This window comes from Melozone crissalis, unplaced genomic scaffold (assembly GCF_028551555.1).
Source record: "Melozone crissalis strain CALT ecotype California unplaced genomic scaffold, PUWL_Pcris_2 ptg000023l_1, whole genome shotgun sequence".
Lineage (NCBI taxonomy): Eukaryota > Metazoa > Chordata > Aves > Passeriformes > Passerellidae > Melozone > Melozone crissalis.
Genome location: NW_026535801.1, coordinates 11,956,078 through 11,980,365, shown reverse-complemented (window position 1 = coordinate 11,980,365; position 24,288 = coordinate 11,956,078). Strand labels below are relative to the sequence as shown.

The 24,288-nt window shown below is 45.6% G+C and overlaps 1 protein-coding gene across 1 annotated transcript in view; it reads left to right on the top strand.

The window, feature by feature from the left end:
• The first annotated feature begins 640 nt into the window (after positions 1-640).
• The window catches only part of TMEFF2 (transmembrane protein with EGF like and two follistatin like domains 2), a 125,445-nt gene continuing 101,797 nt past the window's right edge, over positions 641-24,288 (top strand). Inside the window, exons 1-4 of the mRNA XM_054277500.1 lie at positions 641-901; positions 2,259-2,368; positions 8,181-8,310; positions 11,056-11,082. Coding sequence (XP_054133475.1) covers positions 721-901; positions 2,259-2,368; positions 8,181-8,310; positions 11,056-11,082 — 448 coding nt within the window. The 5' untranslated portion in view covers positions 641-720. The remainder of the gene's footprint in view (positions 902-2,258; positions 2,369-8,180; positions 8,311-11,055; positions 11,083-24,288) is intronic.

Below are 24,288 nucleotides of genomic sequence, written 5' to 3'. Positions count from 1 at the left end.
GTGTGTGCGGAGGGTGCCACGGTGTCACGGATGTCCCTGCTCGCGGGCGCGCTTGCCACCTGCGGCTCGGCGCCGGCCGGGGCGGTGCGCGCACATGTCTGGGCGCGGAGAGGCGCGGCGCTGCCCGGCCCGCGCCCCGTCGGGGCCGGCGCATCCCCGCAGCCGGCGGGACGGCGGCCCCGGGCGCAGGGGTGCGGAGCGCCGCCCGCGGCCCCGCTGCCCGCGCTGTCCCCGCGCTGTCCCCGCGCCGCCGCCGCCGCCGGCCCTGCCCTGCCCCGGGCGCTGCCGCGGGGCGCAGCGGCTCCGCCGGCCCCGCCCGCCGGGCCCCGCATCCCGCTCGGCCAATGGGGGCGGCGCGGCGGCGCACGTGACGCGGCGGGCCGGGACCTGCTGCTTCCCCCGCGCAGAGGGATGCGGGCGGCAGAGCGGGGCAGGCGGCGGCGGCGGCGGCTGCGCGGCGGCGGCCCCTCCGCGCCCTCCCCCCGCTCCCCGCCGCCCGGCCCCTATGGCAGCTGCTCCCCGCCCCGCCGCCGCCCGCACCCCCGCGCCGCCCCGCCGGGCTCCGCCGCTCGCCCCAGCGTAGCGCCCGGCCGCCGCTCGCTGACCCGCTGCCGCCGCCGGCCGGGGCCCCGGGATGCCCAGCGGCCCCGCCGCCCGTCCCTGCCGCCCGCCGCGCCGCCCGGGGGGCACGCCGCTGCCGGAGAGTTGAGTTAGGAAGTCATGGTGCCCTGGGAGCCCTCCCCGCCCCGGCAGTGCGGCGGCGGCGGCTGGACGCTCTGCGACTGCTGCTGCTGGCTGCTGCTGCCCGCCGTGCTGCTCGTCCTCGCCCGCCCCGACAAGCTGGCGGCCTTCCCTACCTCCTTAAGCGACTGCCAGACGCCCACCGGCTGGAACTGCTCCGGTAAGCACCGGAGCGCCCCGCGCCCGGCCCCGCCGTGCCCCGCCGGGCGCTCGGAGTTGCGCGGACGAGCCCGGGGGATGCAACTTCAGAGGGTGATGCCGCGTCCCGTTGAATGCACGGGAATAGCGAAGGCTAAAAGTGCCGGGCGTCGGGGCTCGCCGCCGTTCCCGGTGCGATCGCAGCCCCCGGGGCCCCGCTTGCCCCTCGCTCCGCGGTGCCGGGCGCGGCAGCCGCGCCCTCCGCCGGTGCGGGAGGCTCGCCGGGCAGAGAGAGAGCCCCGGCCCCGCCGAGCGCGGCTCCGCGCTGGAACGGGGCACTCGCGGCGGCTGCGGGAGCCGGGGCCGCGTGTGCGCATCCTGCGGGCGGCTGCTGCCGTGCGCGCCCAACGGAGAGCGGATCGGGGCAGCCACACCGGGAACCCGCTGCCCGTGCCTTAAAGTCGGGCTGACCTTTGTAACGGGTTTCCTGTGCAGGTCAGCAGCCGGTCCTTCTCCGATACCGCAAATAATTCGGGAATTAGACTGTGGTAGCCTTCTAAGGGGAAGAGCGTTATTTGGGGTACTGCGTGGATCGCACATGACGTGTTAGATCGGGGGCAATTTGCCCTGTGAGCTCTTCGTTTTAAACATATAGCGATACGGTTAAGAGCGGTCGGATGTTTTTTTTAAAAAATCAATGGATTCAGATCTTAATGGGTTTGGAGTCTGATATAGCTGTTTTGCTTAGTGTCTTGCCACTCGCTGTTGGAGTGGGAAGTCAGCTAGCAAAATCTGAAATTCATGCTTGTATTCGTGAACTGAATGTTCAGTCAGATCTGTTGGTTTTTCCTGGAGAATATGAAGGCGAAGAGCTCGGTTCACTCAGCGGCTCGTGGGGAACCTGGCACTTCTCCTGTTAACTTAGAGGTCATCAATCTTCATTTGGATCAGGCAGACCATCACAGAAAACACACAGCCTGTTTGTCTTTATTATTGGGGGCTTTGTTGTGTCATGGGCTGGAGAAATTCCGATTTGGACTTTTGTCCAACAGATTTGTGATCGGATGGGGATAAGTTGATGACATTTCCAACCCAGAGCCATGAAATAGCATAATTACAGGGTGACTTTTGAGGAAACCGAGTCCGTGAAATGGGAAAAAAAAATGTGTGAGGTAGGGGGGAATAAGAACTGAGAGAAACACCGAGGGAGAAACAAGAGGAAAAGTGAAAAGCTGAGGACAGGGAAGGACAAAAGGAAATCTGGACTGTCAATTTCATCAACAAGGTTACTGTGCTATGTGCACTAAAATGCAACCATCCCATATTGTTCCTCTTGCTAGACCAAAGCTGACTTCTTTTTTCCTCTCTTTACATTTGAGGTTATGATGACAGAGAAAATGATCTCTTTCTCTGCGACACCAATACCTGTAAATTTGATGGGGAGTGTTTAAGGATTGGAGACAGTGTGACTTGTGTCTGTCAGTTCAAGGTAAGAAGATTGATATTTCGTTCTCTAATTCACTAATGAGAATACAATTCAAGGATCTGCCTTTATAACCTATCACTTGGCAGTTTATTTCTCTATGTGCAGAGAAGTTAGAGGGCAAACCAGGCTGTGTGTATAAAAGCTGGCAGGAGAACCAACTGGTGTCAAGAAGACATAAGTTTCTCTGGGAAAATGCAGATGCTGTGGCTTTAAATGTCCCTTTGGGTCTGCAGTTTCAGGTTGTGCATTTCTGATTTTTCATCCCTGCCCTTTTAACGAGGATTTAGAGTCCTTTCTAAATTCATTTCTGATACAGATCATGGCTTATTGTATTCGGAGTTCTGATCTAGTTAAAGAAATGGATCTGTAATGTGCTTATGCAATATTTTCAGGAAGGGCTGCATAGTGACAATGCTTCTGCCTGTTTATCTGCCCAGCTGATCAGATTAAGGAGCAATCCCTCTGTTCCAAAATGATGAACTTCCTTTAGGTTTTATATAGTTTTAGGAGAGCTATTATTGAGTAGTAAGGGGTTTTCCTTCTATTTCTTCTCTCTTCCTCTCTCAGCTACATCTAAACCTCAGCCCTTCTCAAAGTCAGATGATTTCATTATGAAGGATTCCATTTAATGTTTTAGCTAACTCGCAGAACAGCTGGTCTTTAAATAATGACCTGAATAGAAACTGCACAAATTAAAGGAGTTCAAAGCATGTACCAGCACAGGGTTGTATGTGTGTTTATGCCCCAATGTTTTTCTGCATTTTAATGTGGATTGGTGAAGTTGTGAAACTTACAATGCTGATTTGAGTGTTTACAGTAGAGCAGGCCAAATAGTGCGCAGCTCAAACTGGGCACATCTGTAATGACTATGTTAATATTGAGCTTTCATAGACTATTCATGTTAAAGCATTGCAACTATAGGTTCTATTTCTAGAGACAAACTAGAAATACTAGACAAACTAGTACAAACTAGTGCCTTTGGAGATAAAACCCAAGTGATAATTCCTTCCTTGTTTAAAATGAAGGAAGTTTTCTGTAATGAGAGCAAGGCAGTAGTTCTTAAATGCTTGTGTTTCCCATGTTGGAAGGGAATTCATATTGACTGTGGGAGTCTTTTATTACATTTGGAGTTTGCATGCAATCAAATATTCAGCGTGAGAATGCTGTTTTGAGCATTTGCCTTGGCTCAGCATATGCAGTGATACAAGGGTTGTGGTCTGGTCTGTTTTATCTTTCTAAGAAAAATCTGTAAGGCAGTAAAATGTCTGTGACTTGACCCATTGCCTGGTGGTAAGCCAGGGCAGATGTTGTGCCCTGAGTCTCAGGAGCTTAGAGCAGCCACTGAGAGTGCTGGGGTCTTGTCTTTGGTCCCTGTTTGGTGTTGCCATTTGGAATAAAGCAGTGAACTCATAGCCTGGAGGGTGCAAATTCTGATGTTGCCATTGGCAGGGAAGAAGGCATTGGGAGCGCTGTTTTCCCAAGTCAGGGTGCTAATGCCTGGTGATTTGGGGTAAATGGAGGTAGGTAAACTTCTCCAGGCTGTGTGGTCCCCTCTTTGAGAGGTGAACAGTCTAAATTTGCTGGGTTTAGCAGTTCTGTAGGGGGCAGTTGAAACAGATTTAAGGAAATCAGACAATTGGTATATGAATATGTAAATAACATCAAAATAATGAGTTGGGCAATTGTGGGCTGATCACTAGGAAATGGGTTGAAATCAACAGCAGTCTTTGGTCTCAGTGGCCTTTGGATCAGGCCCTGTAAACCTCAGAGCTCTTTGTCTTGCTGTGAGCCCTGTGTGGAGCTGCAGGGCTGACTGTGACCTTGGAGGGCAGATTACCTGTGGCTGATGCTGTGCCAGCACTGCCAAGGGCTGTGGTGCCGGGGGCTTCTGTAGTGAAACGCAGCGCTTTGATACAGGCAGAGCTTGGGGGGATGTTAGCTGCTCTTGTAACATCAGTGGACACTGTGACAAGCCAAAAGGATATGCCACTGGAGTAGAAAATTAATTTCTAGTGTGGTGTCTGAGGCTGGCTAAGTGAAACAGAGATGGCCAGGTAACTTATGTCACGAATAACGGGGACCCCAAACAGAATCCAGGGCTCCCATTTCAGTGACAACTCTCTGTGGTGATAGTGAGCAAATCGATAGCAGGCTCCTCATCACTGTATGTTTTGTGTCTTCTTCATGAATTTGAGAGAATAGACAAGGATAGAGAGCTCATTTTGCCTCAGTACTGATGAAGAGTTCTGGGCTGACCAGCCTGTGTCTTAAGGGGCTGAGAACTTGGAAGCAGAGAGCAGGGCTTCTGCAGTCTTTGTTTGGGTTTGTTCAAACCAGAATTACAGATGCTTCATATCTGCCCAAGTGGAGTTAAAATGAATTTACTTTTATTTGAAAGGATGAATATGATGAGACTGCTCTGGAACATCCAAGTTAGGCTTCCAACCGTGGAGAGCCAGCAGGCAAGCACTGAGAGAGAGGTTCATATTGGCTGGTTCTCCTTGTCACGGTATACTGTGACAACTCTCAGTGAGACATGTATTTTATTGAAAAACACTGTGTCCCGCTCTGATCAGGAGATGCAGAGTCCCTGTGCAGGACAAGCCCAGTCTTTGGTGCTGGCAGGGAGGGAAGGCTCTGGGACAGTGCTGGCTCCTGCAGGAGGGCTGAGCATGTGGGAAACCACCAGCCCTTCCTTCCCTCAGACTCAGTGGGTCCAACAGAAGGGCTGTAGAGCTGTGCCAGCAGGCAAGTGCTTGGAGACATGGCTTGCTGGGTCTGTACCTGTTTGCCCAAAGCCATAGGTCTGGCAGGTGGGCTCTTCCCTCTTACATTTCATGAAAGTATGAAAAATATACTGGGTATTTCCATCAGTGTCTTTCCTCTTGAGTCACCAAGCCAGTGGACAGTCACTGGTTTTTATGGGAGGAAGGACTCCTGTTTTCATGCATGTCGAGTATTCCACATGCTTCAGTGTTTGTGGAGCTGCAACATCACCTGTCCTGATGACCTGTTGGACATCACCTGTCCAACTTCCAGCTTTGTTATATTTCTAGAATATATTTTTGTGCTGCTTGGTTCAAGATGTGGGCGGCATTTTGGGACTAGTTGATCCATGAAAGTAGAAGGTCAAGCTTTTAACAGTGTTACCAGGAGGAGGAGTTACACAGGTTACAATTACCTTTAGGAAACAAACCACCTGCTTTCAGCGCACAGCAGTGATCCAAAGGCTCCCAAAGATGGTTTGTCCCTGGTTGTGACAACAGGCACTCGAGGCTGCAGGTGTTGAGGATGGCAGCCTTTGACTGACACTTGATGGAGTTGCATGAGTCCATTTCCCTGCTCTACAGCTGTATGTTAAAATCTGGCATGTGTGAGAGAACAGTGAACAGTATGGAACTGTGCTGCTGGGTTTAGTGGGAGTTTTAACATAGATTTCCCTGAGGGCTTGCTCAGTCCTTACCTGGGGATGAATGATCATTCCTACATCTAGGGCCTGATCTAGTGAGCCCTAAACCAGTGACAAAAATATGTCACTAGACTGACATTCAACACCTGATATTCCCCAGCACCAGCAGGGAGGTATTTTGTGATTGTGATGAGCTATGAGCACAGGATTCAGCATGGGCAAACACAGGAGTCTGGCTCTAGTGGGTTAGGAACCACCTGGTGACCAACATCACTGCCCTCTCATTGGTGGCCCTGTTTTATTTCCTGAGTAACTTACATTACAGTTTCCAGCTCAGAGCCAAGGCAGGATCCATGTGGAAGATATTTCTCCCTTTGCTCCTTATGCCTTTCCCATCTGAATCCTAGTTTTCCAAAGGTGCTGGTGGCAATAGTGGACTAATACTTCCTGGGATCCTGATGTCTCTCAAATGCCCTTTAAAATTGGGCCACCTTTGGAGGAAGTTCCAGCCTAGCTCATAACACTCCTCTGTGTGGATTGGGATCTCAGCATTTATGTGGGGCTGTCTGCCCTTTCAGATCTGCAGCTGAGTCCGTGTCAAAGATCATCCCTTGCTCTGGGTGAAAGCAGCAGAGGGGTTGCCTTTGTGTTTCCTGGGCAGAAAAGTTGCCTCTCTGTTTCTTGGGCAAAGAATCCAACCTTGTTTCTACATGTAAGAAAGCCTGTTGAGATACTCCAGGCCAAATTCCTCACAAATTCTTGGGTGACAAGCAGATATTACACCTAAGGCAAGCATGATTTGATGCTTCATGCTTTAAAAAATATGCACGATTGTGTTAATTGTCCTAGTTATGTATTCCAGATCAGCCTCTAGCAATTGCTGTTGAGCTTCTGGATGAAGTTGGCATTTTAGGCTTGAAACATTGCTCAGATTTGGAACATAATGGTGAAAATAGCCTAGAAACATTTTTAATCAACAGTTTAAAATCTCTGCATGGAGGAACCCTTCGTGAGGAGCAGAAGGAGAGGATTTTTACTGTTGTGGCTGCTGTTTTTCTTCCTTGTGCTGCGGGAAGAGGGTGCTGGGGGTGGGCAACATCTTGGGAAGATTGAAGAGAATACAATGCAAAAGGAAAATGTCATTTGTTTTGGCCCAATCAAAATGTCACTCTGACCAACTATGAATAATTTCTTGGCAGCTGCTCTGTGTGGAGGCCTGCAATTAATGCAATCTATACAATTGTTTGTGTTAATCACTTCTGTAGTCATTCAGTTTAAAGCATTTTTGATGTTAATATTCCTGATATTTCAATTCTGCGTGTTACATTGTGCCCAACAAACACACCTCAGATACATAATGGCACGATACAGCTAAATAGGATGTATGATTTCTTCTAAATTTTTACTTGGATTTAGGCAGAGGTGAGCATTTGTAAATAATAATTGTGATCATTCCATTTGTTCTAATTAAACAATGAGGCATACCAGGAGTAGGGTAATCACGAGATAATCATATCCCTGGTATAATTGCCATGTACTGGGCACATCCAAGTATTTCTAAGCCTCCAAGCATGATTATCTTGTGATAACTGCACCCCGTAGGTTGCCCAATTTTCAGTCTAAAATGAAATGATTATCTTTTTTAAATGAACAAGAAGGGGCAAAACTGTCTTCCAGTGGGACAGGAAATCAGGCAGAGCTCAGCAGGAGTTTGAGCCAAAGCAGGGGTGTGTGGTGTGAGAAACTTCTGCACTGGCTGGGCTCGCTGCAGGGCTGCTGCTCCTGCCCACTGGCCACCGTGGGGAGAGCTTGGATCTTCATGGAGCATCCCAGCTGCAGCCTGCCAGGAACTGAAATGTCTATGCAGAAAGAAGGGTGGACTTGGATCGTTGGTGTCTCAGAAATAATTTCCCTCTGCCAGTCAGTACTTGAACAGTCAGACACACACTTGTGTGTGCAGACCTCCGTAGCACTGCAGGGGTGTGTGCAGGAGGAGGGGAAGAGAGAGCCTGCTCATTACTGTTTGTCTGGAGCCATCCAATGGAAACACGGCAGCTGTGGTTGCAGATGTGAGGAGTCATTTGCCCTGCCTATATTCCTTCCCTGGGAATGCCCCCTGCTCCTGCTGGCAGTCAGAGACCTCTCTGGGGCACTTACTGAACACTACCTATTCAGATTACCTTTCCGCTAATCTCTTCAAATATGTTGTTTTTTTTTTTTTAAGTACCCCTCCCTCTCCCCAGTAGCTGTAAAGGTGAGAGAGGATTGTCAGTGTCCCTCTCTGTTGCTTTCCCAGGGTTTTAATGCTGGCAGGGAGCAGGGGGTGTGTGTGGGGGCACCCCAATGGGTGCTGTGTCCCCTGTGCTCATGTGACTAACGCTGCTGCTCTCTGTCCCTTCCCATCAGTGCAACAATGACTACGTGCCCGTGTGTGGCTCCAATGGTGACACCTACCAGAACGAATGCTACTTGAAACAGGCTGCCTGCAAGCAGCAGAGTGAAATCTTGCTGGTGTCCGAGGGATCGTGTGCCACTGGTAGGTATAACTCACCCAGCCTGCCTGCCATGCCCCCAGGAAAATGGCAAAAACCATTTGCATTCTTGCTTTGATTTCATTGTTGGTTAATTTTTTGGGGGACATGAAAAGTTGCTGCCATCTTTTCCTTTTAAGTACTTACTATAAGCTCACAGTTCCTGATACACTGTACCCCTGGCACTGTTTGGAAGAGTTCAGCACAGAAGTAGATTTGGTTTTTAATTTGTGTCTTGTGCTCCTGATCATCCTGTGCCCTGCCTACACTTCTGAGCTGTTAGGACAAGTGAACTGGTAGCAGATTAAGTGAGCAGATGTCTGATAAATGGGCATCTGGATTACCACAAACCTCTCCATAATCTGGAGAGAGAGAGCTGGAGCATTATTGCCTGCAATCCAGTTCCTTAGGTTTTTCCTTATCCTTGTAGGCCCAGATCCCCAGCTGGTATGATTCAACAGAGCACTGCTTGTAATGAGTCCTGCCAATTTATACCAGCTGAGGATTTAGTCCAAAGCACACATAATGAGCAGGTCTGTGCCACAGGTGTTTTGTTCTGGGCTTGAGGAAACTGACTGGCATGTGAGACAGCTTTGCTCAACTCTGAGCCTTGTGAGCTGTTTATATCTCAGCTTGTATGAAAACAGCCAGAAAGGTGAATGAGCAAAATCTGCCAGGAAAACCCAGTTGCTTATGTGCAGGAGTTCTTGATGTTTTTCTTTCGTGCTCGGTATCTGTTAGAGGTGGGCAGTGAAGTTAACTTGAAAAGAGCAGGAGTAAGCCTTTGTTCTTGAGAGAGTTCTTTAAACTTAAAGCAGAATTTTTTCTTGGCTGAGGATGGAGGAGTCAATAAAAAGTACATTAGACAAACTTTTTTCAGTGCTGTAATTTCATGTTTCATACACCTGAGAGAAAATAAACTCCTTTCTCTGGAAATGTTGTTCTTCTCTGAAGCTGTTACCTGACAATTTTCCAGAAGAAAAAAACATATGCTGCAATTTTTTTGTCCATAAATTGGTATTAAATGGAGCCTGGGCTGACAAAACCTACTGTGGTGTAGGATTTGTTCAACTTAGGAAATTCTCTCAGCACAGCAACTGGTCTTTTTGGTTCAAACTTTTTGATTAAAGAGAAAATTTCAGCACATTACTACAACTTTTCTGAAACTTATTTGCCTGCTGGCAATGACTGTGTTGGCAGTTCTCTTTGAAACACAGTGTGGATTTCAGAAATAGAAGAGAAGTAAAGAGAAGATATTTTCTTGAAGTCTTGCTCAAGGTCTTTGGTCTCTTTTTCCTTTTCCCAAGGAGGAGCTCAGTGGAGAAGGGAACAGCCATTTTCCTTAGGTTTTCCCAGTGGGATGGGGCAGAGAGAGAGGGTGCTGAAGACCCCCCAGCAGAGACCTGGGCTTCTGGGGAAGTGTCAGTGAGCACCCTTCTGGCCCTGCCTGGTGGGCTCTGGGCCCTGAAGGGCAGAGGAGAAGGAAGGACACAAAGTCCTTTTGTGCAGAGCCGGGTACCACGGGAGCTCACTGTGGCAGGAGCTGCTCCTTTCTTTTTGTGTGCTGGGGACATGTGGCACACCTGGACAAGCAAAGCTTCCCAGAGCCATGGGGGCACTGTAGTGCAGACCTTTCTTCCCTCTTTCCTCAGTAGCTCATTTGGGAAAGAGCATCAGGACAAAGGATCAGATCAGGAGAATTCAGGACATGGTCACTGGGAAAACACTGTTATTTCTGTTCCCTTTTTCAGCCACCTTTTGCAGCTGTCCTTTGCAGCCTTGCTGAATAAATCTACCATTTGAAGCAATTCTTGCAACCAGTTATTTAGCAAAGATTTTCCTTTTCTTTCTTAGTTTTGAGGAGTGATGGCATGTGCAAGTTCAGATCCACCAGACCTCCCTGTCAATAAATGAGATCTAACAGTTCCCAGGGTACTTTGATCCCAAAGCAACTATTCCAAACTCTTTCTGTTCATCTTGATGCTGATAAATGTGTAACTGTTCCACCAAGGGGAAGGATAGGATGGCAGCCTCCCTCCCTTCCCTGCAGAAGAAACTCCTCCTAGGCATTGTTTTTGGTAGCCCTGTGTGTGTGCATTTCCATGCTTTGCCTTGCTTAGAAAGTTTCTTACTGAAGCTCTGAGCTTGGCGATTTTGTGATGTTGCACTTTCTAAATTTGTGGCTCTCATCATTCCAGGCAACAAAATGTCAAGTAGAGGAAAAAGAAAGCACTCAGTTTTGAAACTCAGGAACAACCTTGAGAAAAATGGCATTTTAATAATTTATCTGAAGACTTTGAATAGTAGTAATGTAATGATTTATTCCAACTAGTTAGAATTTGATGAGATGTCCTGTTTCCTAAAGATAATGATACAAATTTACAAATGGGTTTAAAATTTCTCCTTGATGAGGATTTAGTAGTGACCAACTGGAGTAACTTTGTACTGCTGTTGGGAACAAAGATTTATCAGTCTAAGTACAACAAAATGAGGTAGAGACTTCTAAAGGCATTGCAGCATTCTGTGGCTTATTTTATTTTCATCTGATAGAGAGACTTTAAAGAAAAAAAAACAGAGACACGAGAAAGATGGCGTGAGTGAATTACATTCAGATTAGATCTCAATAATTTACCCAGGGATGCCATCAAAGGCGAGGTACACTGTAGTACACTTCACTGAAGCCTTGCTTTGCATGCTCCCAGCACATACTGGAGCACATGAATATAAATTCCTTTCTGTTCTTTTCTCAGATGCTGGCTCAGGATCTGGGGACGGAGGTAAGAGCCTTCTTTTAATATCTCTGTTCTTATGTGTGCACACATTGTCTTCCACAATTTCAGATTGTAAGTGGATATACTTTGCAATCTAAGTTGTTGCACTACATACTGTCTTTTGTTCAGCTCTGTCTTTGAAAAAAGTGGTATTATGCATTTCAGTCAAGCTGGAACCTAATCATGACATGCTGTTTTCTAGGGAAATTCAGAAAGCTGTGTTACTTCTAACAGAACTTGGAATTATTCATAGGTTGTGCTAGGAGCTCTATCTCCATCTACTGTTACAGTTGCACTCATTTGTTTTATGTTTAGGATAATATTTCTTTTGTTTTTAAAACATGAGCCAAACCCTTGGCTGCTCCTCACTGGAGGATTCAAGCCAAATATTTTGTGGTAGAAGAGAGCATTCTTTCAAAGATATGAAGAAATATCACAGGGAAAGAACAATGTGTTTTGATACGAACAGCAACAGCACAACTGAACGTGGAAATAGCCTGAGCCCTTTGTGGCATACGGGGATACTGTAAAATGTAGGCAAAGCAGCATTTAAGTAGGGGCTTGTTTTATTGGATTTTGGGGTTTTTTTCCCTTATTTCTTGGTGCAGTCATGATGGATTAGCTTGTCTGACATCAGTCCTTCTTAGAAATATAAGTGTTGGGTCTGGGTAGTGCTCTGCCTTGGGGTAGGAGTGTGATTTTGGGGCTGGTAGGTCCTTCTCTGGGGGTCAGGGCTAGTGTGGGTAGCTTGGGAAGGCTGTCCTGGAGAGTTCCCCTGGCAGGGAAGGGCAAGGCCAGCATCAGGCTGGGAGGCTGCTGGGGCAGCCACCAGGAGCTGGACCAGCTTTTGGTGTGACACAGACAGCAGGGCTGGGCTCAGACCTGGTTTTATGGCTACTCCTGGTTGGATTCAGGTTTTTCAAAAACAATCATGTTACTTGGCAAAGTATCCCCTAGTGCTTGTTTGATTTTGGTAACCAGGAATCAGTGAGTGCAGTGTGTATGGAAGGTATTATTTTTCCTGTGAGGTGGCCAACAACATGAGCATGAGGCACTTCAAGGGTCTGATTTTCTGACATCAGACTCGGGCTGCTTTCTGGAACTCAGGACACTTCAAGATGCTTCAAATCTGGCTCCCCAAAAACTGCAATGGGAAATACTGCTAGTTTTTCCACCTATTCCTATTTTACTCTAACATTCTTTTAGATTCTTTTTAAACCATTATACCAGAAAAATACCTTGTTCAGTGCTTACTAGAAATCTACTATTTGATTTATATGTACAATAGGGTTTTCACACCTATGGTCAATAAATTTGTTTTTCAAATGAAGTTGCACTAAGTTCATCATGCATGTACTAAGGAAGACAGATGAAGTTTTCTGTTTGTTTTGTAACTGAGGAGATGGGAAAACAAAGTTGGCCACTTTCTGAAAGTAATGAATTCCATTCTCAGAAAGCATAGGAGTTTAAAGGCATGATTTCCAAAGACTTTCATTTCAGAAACTCAGGTTGACAGACAATGAGCAGAGCAGGGCCTTGGGATGACTGTGCAGGTAGTAAGGAAGCAGATTTAGGAAGGAGACAGAACCAAGTTGGTACATGTGTTTAAAGGTCTACAAAGCTGCCTTGTATTATTCATGATTTAGTAGGCAGCTGTGGCTGTTCTTGAAGCACAAAAGTATATTTATGTGCCCCAAGAAGCTAAATCCAGACAAGTAAATGTTGTCACTACATCACTCTTTACTAGACATGGTTTTGTTGTAAAAGCTGTAATAAATTTTGGATGTCATCACAGTAAGTCTTGTGAAATCCACTCCAACAGTCATGAGTGGGACGTGTTCCTATGAGAAGCCCGAGGTCTTAGTCAATCTTCTGTGGTTTCTGATTTTTCTTGAATTGTTTTTTCTTTCTTATGCCTTTCCAAGGAGTCTTGGTTAACAGAATAACCAGTGCAGCATCCTTCTTGAGCAAAACTCCTGCCATAGGGATGGTCCCAGCCAGCCAGCTGTGAGATAAGGGAACAAAATTTTCAACAGACTTGTATCTCATGGTTGGATTTCTTTGCTCTGATGAGGTACATCTAGCAAGAAATGAGCTCAAGTTGTGTTGTTCTGGTTCTTAGAACATGGCAAGTTTCCAGCTTCGAGGTGTTTCCCCCATGACTGACACCAGTTCAACTCCCAGTGCTGCTCCTCCTTCAGTGCAGTTGTCACATGGAAAGTGTAATTGCTAGAGGGCTCAGAAATAGCTGGGAAGGGGTTGGTGTGAGGGACAGATGTAGATAAGCACACCATGTGGTCATGCAAGCCTCCTTTTCTCAGGAAATTGGTCAGAGCATGAACAAAACAGCCAGGGGCTGTGTTTTGGTGCCATATTTTCCTTGTAGGTGTTCCCATCTGGGTTTGTAGGGAAGTCTTCTCAATTCACTATGTAGGATTTTGAGTTTTTTTGCTTTCCTGTCATGGATGCTGAGATCAGAGGGGTCCCAGTTTTTCAGCACTTAAATGATCCTGAGGGCTTTCCAGAGGTGATTTAATCCTCCTTTATGCAGCAATAACATACAAAAGTCCCCTTATTTGTAAAGTGATGAGGGAATCTTAATCACATTTGATTACTGAGCCTTCAGCATACACCATTGGGGATATCCAGTAGATGGGTAGGACAGTAGGTGTTCAAATTTCTTACTGCAGAAGACATTTTTCCCTGTAAATGAAGATGAAAAATGCAGAATCAAGAGCCATTTCAGTGTTTTGATTGCAGAAGCTGGGAGTGTGGTGTGGAATTATTTAAAAACCCACATCCCAGAAAGATACTAATCAGAAAGGCAGAAAGGATGAATGTGAAAGACTTTATACAGAGAGTAATTTAAAGAGATTCCATTCATTTTCATCTATGCCGTTCTCTAGACAACTGGGTTTTTTTAGAACCCAATGATTCATGTTTTGGTCTTGAGCAGCTTTATAATGAATTCTTGCTCGTTTCCTGGCTTCCTTCTAACAGCAACAAACTCAAGATGCAGTATTTCATTATAGCTCTTAATGGGGTAAGAACATCTCCTCCTCGGTTTCATTTTCATGCTGAGCACTCCTTTGCCCTGCCTGCATTGTCTGCACTCCCAGCTCTGTTGATTGGCTTTCATTCACAGTCTGGTGGATGCACTGAAGGTGACTGTCACCCTGGGTGTTGCTGTGACCCCTGGCAGGGCAGTGCATAAGCACCTACCTTGAACCCATTTCAGAGCCTTCTTCAATTTCCATTCAAGTCCTAATGACTTCAGTGGGAATTCTGTGGGGCCTTGGGTACACAGATCTTATCCTAGCTTGATTTTTATGTTAATTCTTTATGATCTAGACTAAGGCAAAATAAAAATAAACTAACCAAACGAGTGATAATTCATCAATATCATCATCACCATTTATTTTACAGTAGCATCTAGAGGTGCTAATTCTAAGATTAGGATTCCAGGATGGTACACCCTGACACTGTGAAGCAGTTCTTCACAGTAGGGGAGAGAATAAAAACTGTGAAGCAGAGCCTGGGTATTCAAGCTGGGCAAGGGCTGGAAGCTGCATCACATTCCATGTCTGAATTGGGAATAGTACATGTTGCTTCAGAGCCAGCCCAGGGCTGGGGCTTTATACCCCCAGTGTTTGCCAGCAAGCCCATGTGACACCCAGAAAGAATCAGAGATTATGGTACTCTTAAACTTATTCCTGATCTGTTAGACAAACCTGAAAGGCAACAACCTTACAAGACACCTTCTTTTCCCCCTCTGTCTGCCTCTCTTGCTTCATGTGTGTATTTTAAGGATGAGCGTGCCTTGTTTGTTTGTTCATTCTTTCAATTTATCCCTTCAATCTTAGCCAGAAAAAACTGAAGCCCTGCAGCTTTTTGTAGGTGCCAACATGTAGATTTAACGATAGATTTGGTATTCTGGTCTGCCTTTCCTGTTGACTTAGAGATGTGTGAATAAACACATACATATTATAAATCTATATGGAGCAGCAGTCATCTTGAAACACTAACCCAGAGAAAACAGGCAGGAAAAAAATTAACACTTTGCAGTCCATGTTATTTTTTTAAGGCAAACCATAATGCAGCATGTATATGCTTCTTTTTTTCCTTTAAACAACAGGTAAATGGCTACTTTGACCCAATTGCCTTTGCATTTTCTCCGTACTAGTTTTGAATGGCTTACTTGAATTCAGCAGCTCTGCTGCTTTTCCAGTGATTTCCCTTTCTGCTTTATTACAGTGTTGATTGATGGGCAGGGCTATGCAGAACAAGCTGAATATTGCTGTAAACACTGTCCTGGCAATCACGCTTGAGCCAAAATACACCATAAAACCTGGTGTGTATATTGGTTTGAACAAAGCAGTGTATAAAATGCAGTGCTGATAAACACACACATACACACATATTCTCAATATAGGGGAGAATATTCTGACTGTTCTAGTTTAACCTTGGAAAAAAAGGGAATTCATATTTTGAGCTACAGATTCTTTTCTTGGGTGTAATAGGTGATTCAAGCTTCTCTCATGTGAATTCAGACTATCTGCTGACCCCACGTGCGATTGTCAACTGCAATAAGGAAATAGGAAAGCTTCTTTTACTCTAATTTGATTTGGGAGATATAATTTAAAGCAGCATCAGAAGGTACAGAATCAACTATAGCAACGTGCAGCGACTGGGTAAATACCTCTGGAGGGAATGTTTAAATCTTAAATGATTGACCTGACTGTGGTTGGTCAAATATGTCTCCTTTGTTAAACGGGTTTTTACCTTGTTAACCTCAGCATGGCACTGAGCCCAAACCAATAAGCTCTTGGAAAGGCCAGGTTTATTAGCTCAGGCTCTTCGTTGTCCTAACATGGTTACATGCCTTCCAGTTCAGGGCTGGTGCTCATCTGACCTATATAAGAGTTAGGTCAGGGAAAGGCAGTTCATGTCTCTTTTTGGCCTTTAAAAATTTGGAAAGGATGAAGTTCCCATATGTTTTTGTTGACTAGAAGAGAAGCACTTGGGCATTCACAAGTGCCAGGCTCCTAGACCCCTGCCAGGGCATTTTGTGCTGGGTGGGATGCATTAGCCATTTTGGAAAATCCTAGGAAGTATGGAGATGACAGGAATACCATTTTTTGGACTCCTCTTAGGCTGTCATTTAAGCTAAGTGTACTCATCAACCCTGCTAGGCTGAGATGCTTGAGCAAATCCCCATAGCTCCTAGAAGCTCTCCAGGGTGTTAAAGTACCAGCCCTGGAAGATGGTGGGCTTGGATTTCATTACCTGGATCTTGCCTGTGCTTTGCTTGCTGCTTCTGAAGCTGGAAGGCATAAACACCCAGTGAAAAGTGCTGTGTTTTCTACCTGTGCTTGCTGTGTAATTGATGGGCAGCAGTCCTTGCTGTGCTCCTGGTCCCATCAGGCAGGCACTGAGAAATGCCACGGGGAAGAGTTTTGACGGGCAGTGAATGATTTGTGGCCCGTTTTCAGCCATTCATGCAAAACTGAAGAAAATGAATAGGAGATGCCATGAAGATCCACAGACTTGTGTAGGCAAGAAGTATGAATGACGTTCATTCATAGCCTCTTTCCTGCATTATGCAATCCTTTAGGTTTTTGGCACTTTGTGTAAGTAGTTCAGAGCTACACAGGGATTCTATGAATGGAAGATGTTCACCTACATTAAAAACTACTGACGATGCCCTGGTTTTGCTTTAGAAGTCAAAATTGCTTCTCTGCATAGAAACAGAGAAAAAAAATCCAAAATATGCTGGCTAATCATAGGCAATCTGTAAATCCACTAATAACTAAGTCATCAAATCATCAAACAAATCCTATGATACTCCTGCAAACAGATTAAAAAAGCAGTGCCCGATCACAAATACTCATTTATTGGACTGTTATTGTAAACACAGCAAGAGAGAGATGTAGTGGTCTAGATTTGTCTGTTACATCTCTGTAAACCTGGATTAATTTTCCTTGTGACAACTGTGGAGTCGCTAGAGATTAGCCGTGATGACAGTGAGAGGCAAATCTAGCCCACTGTTTTGCTTTTTTGTGCAGGGATTTCTTCCACAGAGGAAAAGAATGGCTTTTAAGCTTTCAAAGGGATCTTCCAAGCTTGCTACAAACACCTTCCATCATGGGGCAAGAGCATGTGTTCAAGCACATGCTTTGGTTTTATCACATGCTTAAATGCCATTGACTTTTAAATTTCTCCTCTGAATGTGGATATCTTGCACAAGTGGGATCTGAGGCAGTCTGGGAGTGACCAGAACTGCTTCAGATCCTCATGCATCTCACCATTATGTATTCTGTAGTTTAGTGGTTGAAGAAGCTGATTCACTGTGCACTTGCTTTGAGCAGGTTTTGGTGTGACACAGGATTTTGTTAGATGCTCTCATGAGATCTTAAAAAGAACAAATGGGATGAAAACTGCCAAGTCTCTCTCTAAAGCTTTGTGTATTCGCTTTCTCCAACTCTTGCATTTCAGATCTCAGCTGCATGTGGCAAATTTAATGTATTCTGCACTTGATGCTTAAATTCCCTTTTGTCTAAGAGGTTTTCTTTCCTTTCAGAGATTGGGAAATGAAATCAGAAATTTTGCCTGCTATATTTGAAGTCAGTGGGAGTTCATCTTCGGGAAGGGCACAACTGATTCCTAGACACTTAGCAAACTGGAGACAGCCTCCTCCTTTATGTAAATGCACACACAGTTTCATGAGTGTGGTTCAAGCCCAGGAATCCAGAGCAATTCATAATCAAATCCAGATGAGTTAGAATTTTATGGGAGAGCACTACCAGTTCTTAAGATCTTGCCATGAGTCTTCTAGCCCAGGTTTTTGAATAGCTTTTATAGAAAATGCTTAGTTTCTACTTTAAAACAAGCACACAGCTTGTTGCTCAGGAGAATACTTGAATAGAAGCCCAGAGTGTTCAACAACAGGGAGATCTCTAAACTGCAGTTTGAAAATATCACAACTCGGGGAAGAAGAGGTCAAAACCATTCCATGTTATTTTACATTAATTTTTTAATTCCTTGGACTTGTTGATACAATTTCTTCTAGCTGCATGGTAGTTAGATCGTGATGGTGCCTATTTAAGCCCATTGAAAAAGCAGATATCAAAGCAGGGCTCTTTTAACCTCTACAGCCCCATATCTTGCAGGTAGCAGTGTAAAGAGAGCTGGTTGAGGAATTTTAGTGTTGGTTTTTCATAAACCTAACAACATGGGAGAGTTCTAAAGGTCTGAGAGAATGTAGATGTGTAGGTATTAAAAAGGGTAAGGGGGGGAAAAAAAACATCAGATATTTATAGGCCTGCCAATCTGGCATTGATTGAGGTAGAACAGGACACGCAGTCCCGGACCTGCTCAATAAAGAAATAAATGAGAATTAATGCTGAGCAATATGGGCTGATGTAATAGATTCTGTCAACTAATTGAAATGTTATTTATGAAGCTCCAAGTTTGGTTGATGTGGTGTACGTGGATGTCAGTGAAGCGTTTGGCATGCTGCTACATGACACTGATTAAGGAACAAGAATCGTGCAAAATTGACGTGGTACGCAATTAGTGGAGTAAAAACTGCCTTTCAGGATGTAATTATAAGTGGATTTATCATTGTTAGATAGACAGCAAAAGGATCTGCCTTGTGCTCTTTGTTTATTTGTTGGTTTGTTTTACCAGTGGCCTAGGTGGGCACATACTATTCTCACTGATCAGGTTCTCAAAAGTTATATCTGGGGAACGAAGAAACGAGTGGTTCACTGTCACAACCGCCTCTGATTTATGTGGTACTCTGGTGCTAAAGCAGGTCCTTTAATGTGGCCAAACATAAAGCCACAACCACAGAGCAAAGACAAGAAAGCAGAAAGTGAGTGGGGAAACACTGCTGGAAACAGTGATGCTCCAGAGAAAGCTGAGTTTTGGTAGTGGGCTTGTGTGAGAGTGCTCTGCACACACAGCAGGGCCAAGGGCTGCTGGTGTGTTTAAGAATCAGGCTCTTGAGCAGGAGTAAGGATGTCAGATATTCTCCACCTTCCCCAGAGGAGCTGACTGCGGCTCCAAAGGCCCTGAGAGCAGGGGAGCAGGCTGTGTGCAGCCAAGGGCGTGGCTGCCAAGCAAAGGCAGCCCTGGAAGCTTGGATGCTTTAGGCTCTGTCGGGAAAGGAAAGGGTTGCTCAGGTCACCATCAGTAAGTACCAGTGTGGGGAACACAAACGAGCAGCAGGCTCTTTATGCTGACAGACAAGGGTCTAATGAGATGCTGGGCTGGCAATTAAAGCTAGACAAACTCAGAGTGAAGTATATGTGTGTTTGTAAATGAAGGCAATGGCACAATGAAGCAAGTGATTAAAAGTTATGTACGATTCTGCAGCGCCTGAGGTTTTGACCCTTGGGTGTCTGGATTGCTCTGTTCAAATGGGGATGAATTTGAAAGTCTAGGGCCTCTGTCACATGGAAGATCACAACAGATGCTCAGCAGCTTTTAGTTCTAGGTACCATAAATTAGTTTACATGTGAATTAGGCAGAGTATAGCTTATTTTGTTCAGCAAGGTTGCTGTGCTAAGCAGTCCAGAAAGGGATTGATTATGTGGATATATTTGTTCATTTCAGAATCCACACAAGCATGTTTCTCTCTGCCCTCTCCCATCTGACTGTGTACATTTACATCTGCACGTGGGGAAGCAATGTGGGCTTTAGTAGCAAGTGGAAAACTTCATGCATAATGCTCTGCTAATTGCTCTGTATTAAAAAATAGGCCAGACTACCCTGCATTGCATCCTAACACTTCTCTGTGTTGCCAGTACTGGATAACCTCAGTAGCTCCTGATCTCATGTGAGTTGTGACAGACCCCTTGGAGCTTCTCTCTGTCCTGCACTGCTTCCCTGATTCCCACTGTATTCACTGCTCTGTCCCAACTGGTGCTTGGAGGGAGTCCAGAAGGGGAGGAGGATCCCCAGATATCTCTGGAGGATCTGTCCAGGATTCTTTTCCCTCTCATTTCTCCAGGGGAGGATCACACCCAAGGAGCTCTGAAGTTCCAACCAGTATTGATCATGATTGAATATAATTTGATTTTTATCTCTTGCTGCAGAGAACCTTCCTGTGTTTGATGTGGTGTGTGTGATGTGTTTGGGAGGCAAGAGATAAAGTACCAGAATAGTCTGGAATTGCTTTGGCTCACAACACGTTGTCCACAAGACTCAGACAGAAAGGCATCTTCATATTTGTTATAATAGGGCCTTGATAAATAAATAAATAACTTCTTCTTTTGTACAGTGCCTGAAATTTTCATCAAAAGAGGAGGAAGCATCTTATATGATGGAGGCCAGTGCCAGTGGATGGCACTGGCCACACAAGGCCAGTGCAGGACAGGTCTGTGCTGTAATTCATTTAGACAAATGTTGAAGTGAATTGATGGACTCAGGTTTGTTTAGATTAGTGGCCTTTTGAAAAATGAGTTGTCTCGTGTGTACAATTTTTCAATCTGTTTACATCTAATTAGCTGTTCAGATTGGCTAAAATTAAGTGGTGTCACCTGTAATGCATTCAGAGGTGAGGTTATGATAAAAGAGGCTTTTTTATAATCTCTCCAGCAAGTGCCTTGGAGCACTGGCATGGTGTGAACTGAGGGCGTGTGGAAGATCTGTCTCTAAGGTGGAAGCAAATATAATCAAGCTGCAATCTCACAAATGCAGTGAATTGTCTACAGCACCTCTCTGGTACTGATTCAGAGAGAGAGCAAGGTTTGCTGTCATCCTCTCCCAGGACTCCTTTTTGGCAGATGTGCCTGGCTGGCTGGGGCGTGGTGTTGGGGAGGCTGCCCTTGTACCCTGGCATCTTTACCTGTTCCACTGTTGATTCCTGCCTGCTGCATATTCCTCCCTGGAGACAAGTCATTCGAACAGCTTGAAATCTAAAAACTGATTGCTGCAATGTCAGGTTTCTAATTCTGCAGCACAGCTGACAGCTCTGGAAAGTCCCTATCAAAGGCAGAAAATACAACGTTCTTCAGCAGACTTTGTTCTGCCACCATACGGCCCCAGTTCTATTTGACTGCTCCAAAGCCTACAGGCTTTCACATGTTTCTGACCAAAAATTCTGCTATTAATATGGAAGCTTCTTGGCAATTAAGCTGTGCTTATTGCTGCATCAGTGCTTTTAGACCATGACCAGCAAGCAGCACCCTCTGCACGGCAGCAGCAATTCACTTCTCATGCTTAGTCATGGATACACATCCAAGAAGATTTTGGCACAGGTTTTCTCAAATATTTTTGAAAGTTTTTGTTAGTCTTTTCTTTCTTTCTTGGCTCTCTGGAAGCTTTTGCTAGGGATGTGCAGAGCAATCCCCTGCCCTTGTATAACAATCCCCAGAAATCGAGCATTTGAGTGTTTGCAGAACTGTGACTCTGCCGTTGTGAGTTTTGGGGGCTGTCACCTGGCTCCTGCCTTCAGCATTCTGTGGCATGGCACAGCAGTGCTGTCCCCTCTCAGCTGGACATCAGCCCCACAGTGCAGGACATCATGGGCTGGCGATGAGTCCCCTCTCCCCATTTGTGCCAGGAGTGTCCTGGTGTCCTCTGGTCCCAGGATCGGTGCTGGTGCACCTGTGTGTCTGTGCTGGAAATGAAAGCTCAACAAAGTGCTCAGAACTTCACGGGCAGGGTCCTGCCATCCCTCAGGTGGCCCAGAAAGAGCAGCAGGGGACCTTTGAAAGCTGGCTTCACAGCCTTGAGTGCCCTGTGAAGCCTTTTCAGGCACTGGAGAGGCTCTGCAGATGGCTTGGTGACAGCACCCAGCACCTTTGTCATCAAGAGCCCCTCCTGACCCAGCTCCCTTGCACGCTGCCCATAGCTGCTTTCAGACCCCTTACATTTCCCAGAAGGAGAGGGGAGCTGGGGGCACTAAGCAGGTTACACAGTCACACCATGAGATTCCAGGGATTGGGCCCATGCCAAGCCTGGCTCCATCCTTGCTGTTGGAGTTCTTTCTGATTTCCTCCTGGGTTTTTCTCCTCCTGCCCCCATGCGACTGTCCCTTGCTGGGGGTTCCCTTGTGTCAGCAGGGAAAGGTTGCATCTTTCCTGTGCTGTGGGATGCTGGAAAATGTGCTTCATCAAATCTGAGGCCCTCAATCCCAATGCTTCATCAGTCTCTTGAAGGTGAGGATGAGAAATTACTAAGCAGTGTCTACAGGCAGCAGCAGTAATTTTGGGTTTTTGTTAAAATGAGAGCATTTTACACGGGGAGGAACTCTTTTAAGCCAGTGGAGTAAATCTGTATCTGAACCCATTAGTGCTACTTAAGGGCTGAGGATACAAAGGTGCAGCATGTACTAGCACCTCTGCTCTAAGGAACTCTTTTCTGGATGCCTTTAGCTGCATAACAGCAGAATGTTATGCTGTTATGTTTTGCTGCATAACAGCAAAATTTTAGTCTGAAATTTTCCTTCTATTGTCAGGAGGATTTTCTTGGATTCCTTTTTATTTGAAAACGCTACCATGAGCCACTTTTGAATTGACAATAATACATAGGAAGGGAAAAGTTTTGGGTTTGAGGCATTTATTCTTACTTGAAAAGAGTGGTTTTAACAGGCATGAGCTGGTACTGGGCTGTCTTCCACAGCATTTTCTGGTTTCCTATGTGCCTATCCATCTAACCTGTACTTGAGGTCCAGGTACTTCCATTCCATCTCAACTCCTGTGCTACAACATTTGTTGGTTAAAAGAGAACCTGTTGATTTCCATGGGCAGTTAGGGTCAGGTAGATCTGTTTTACAGAGATCAGCTATACTGAGAATAATCCATGGCTTGATACAGTCTCAAGCCAGTACTGGGGACAAACAAGTACCCTTAATTTGGAAGTAATGCTGAGAAAATCTGTCAGTGATTTATGCATTGGAAAGTATATCTGAAGTAACTTTCTAGAGCATTTCAGTTATCTGCAAACAATTATAAATGCAGAACACAAGAAGGTTTAAAGTAAATAAACAAATGGGAAGAAACTTCTACACATAGTATCCTGGGAAGTCATCAGGGTACTTCACCATGTTTTCTTGTCTCCATCTCTAGATTTTCCTGCTAAATTACTTTTCAGCTTCACAGGAAGGAGAGATTTTGCTTTGTCTTAACTAGGGAATTAAACAGCTGCTAGGGGCAGGAAAGATGGTGGCACAAGCAATCAATCTTTGATCGTATTATACGAGATGTATCTCCTTTCTTGAGGAGATTACTGGTGCAATCTGTATAATTAGGAATACATACTCCCATTTGTTTTAAACAACACGTGGTGGCTGTGCACATAATCTGAGCTTTCTCCCTTCCCATAAAAGTGCTGTGCCTTCAGGATCAGGGCCATCTCTGTCATCTCTGCATTTTCTGTGTTAATGGCACTGTAGAACTCACTGATGAAATGCCATTAATTTGGAGGGATGTGGAAGGAGCATAAGATCCCCAGCAGACTCTGCTCTGACTGCAGTGAGCTGCACGGGGAGCTGTCAGGCTGCACAAGTTGCTAAGGCCAGGTTAAATTAGTGCCCAATTACTTGTACAGTGGTAGTTGGTGCTAGCATGTATGATACAAGTGTCACCACATAAACCCCTGCAAATTCCAGTCTTAAATTAATGGCACGGAGCATTCCTTTAGTCATGTCACTTGTCAAATGGCAATGTCTCAGAGTGGGGCAGGCAGTGAGATTCTTTCTGGTTTTAGGACTTAGTATTAACTTTTAGTGTTATTCATAAGGGGCTGGACTGGTTCAGCTTGAATGTCTCAGCTGATCTTATAAGCAGTTTTAGCAATCCTCATCTTCATTACCTCCCATAAGGGGGAAAATGGTGCTGAAGGTGGCATCATCTCATGTAGACAAAACTAAGCTCACTCTCATAGTTATATTTGTGCATAAAGAGGGGTGGGAGGGGACACTGCAGAGCAGCCTGGCCTTGTGGCCCTTTGGGACCCAGGCTTAATACATCCAAGAGAGGTGGGCAGGGAACACAGTGAAGCACTGAAGAAATAAGTGGTGAGGAAGGGAAAGCTCTTCTGCTATTTCATCCTCCTTGCTGTGGTTGCACTGTTATTGTCTGGAAAGATTTAATGCCAGAGGGTTTCATAAAAGACAGTAATCCTGCAGGTTGTGTTACAGAACTTCTCTTCCTTTAAGGCAGGTGGTCACACAAGGCTGCTGGAACGTGGCTCTCAGCAATA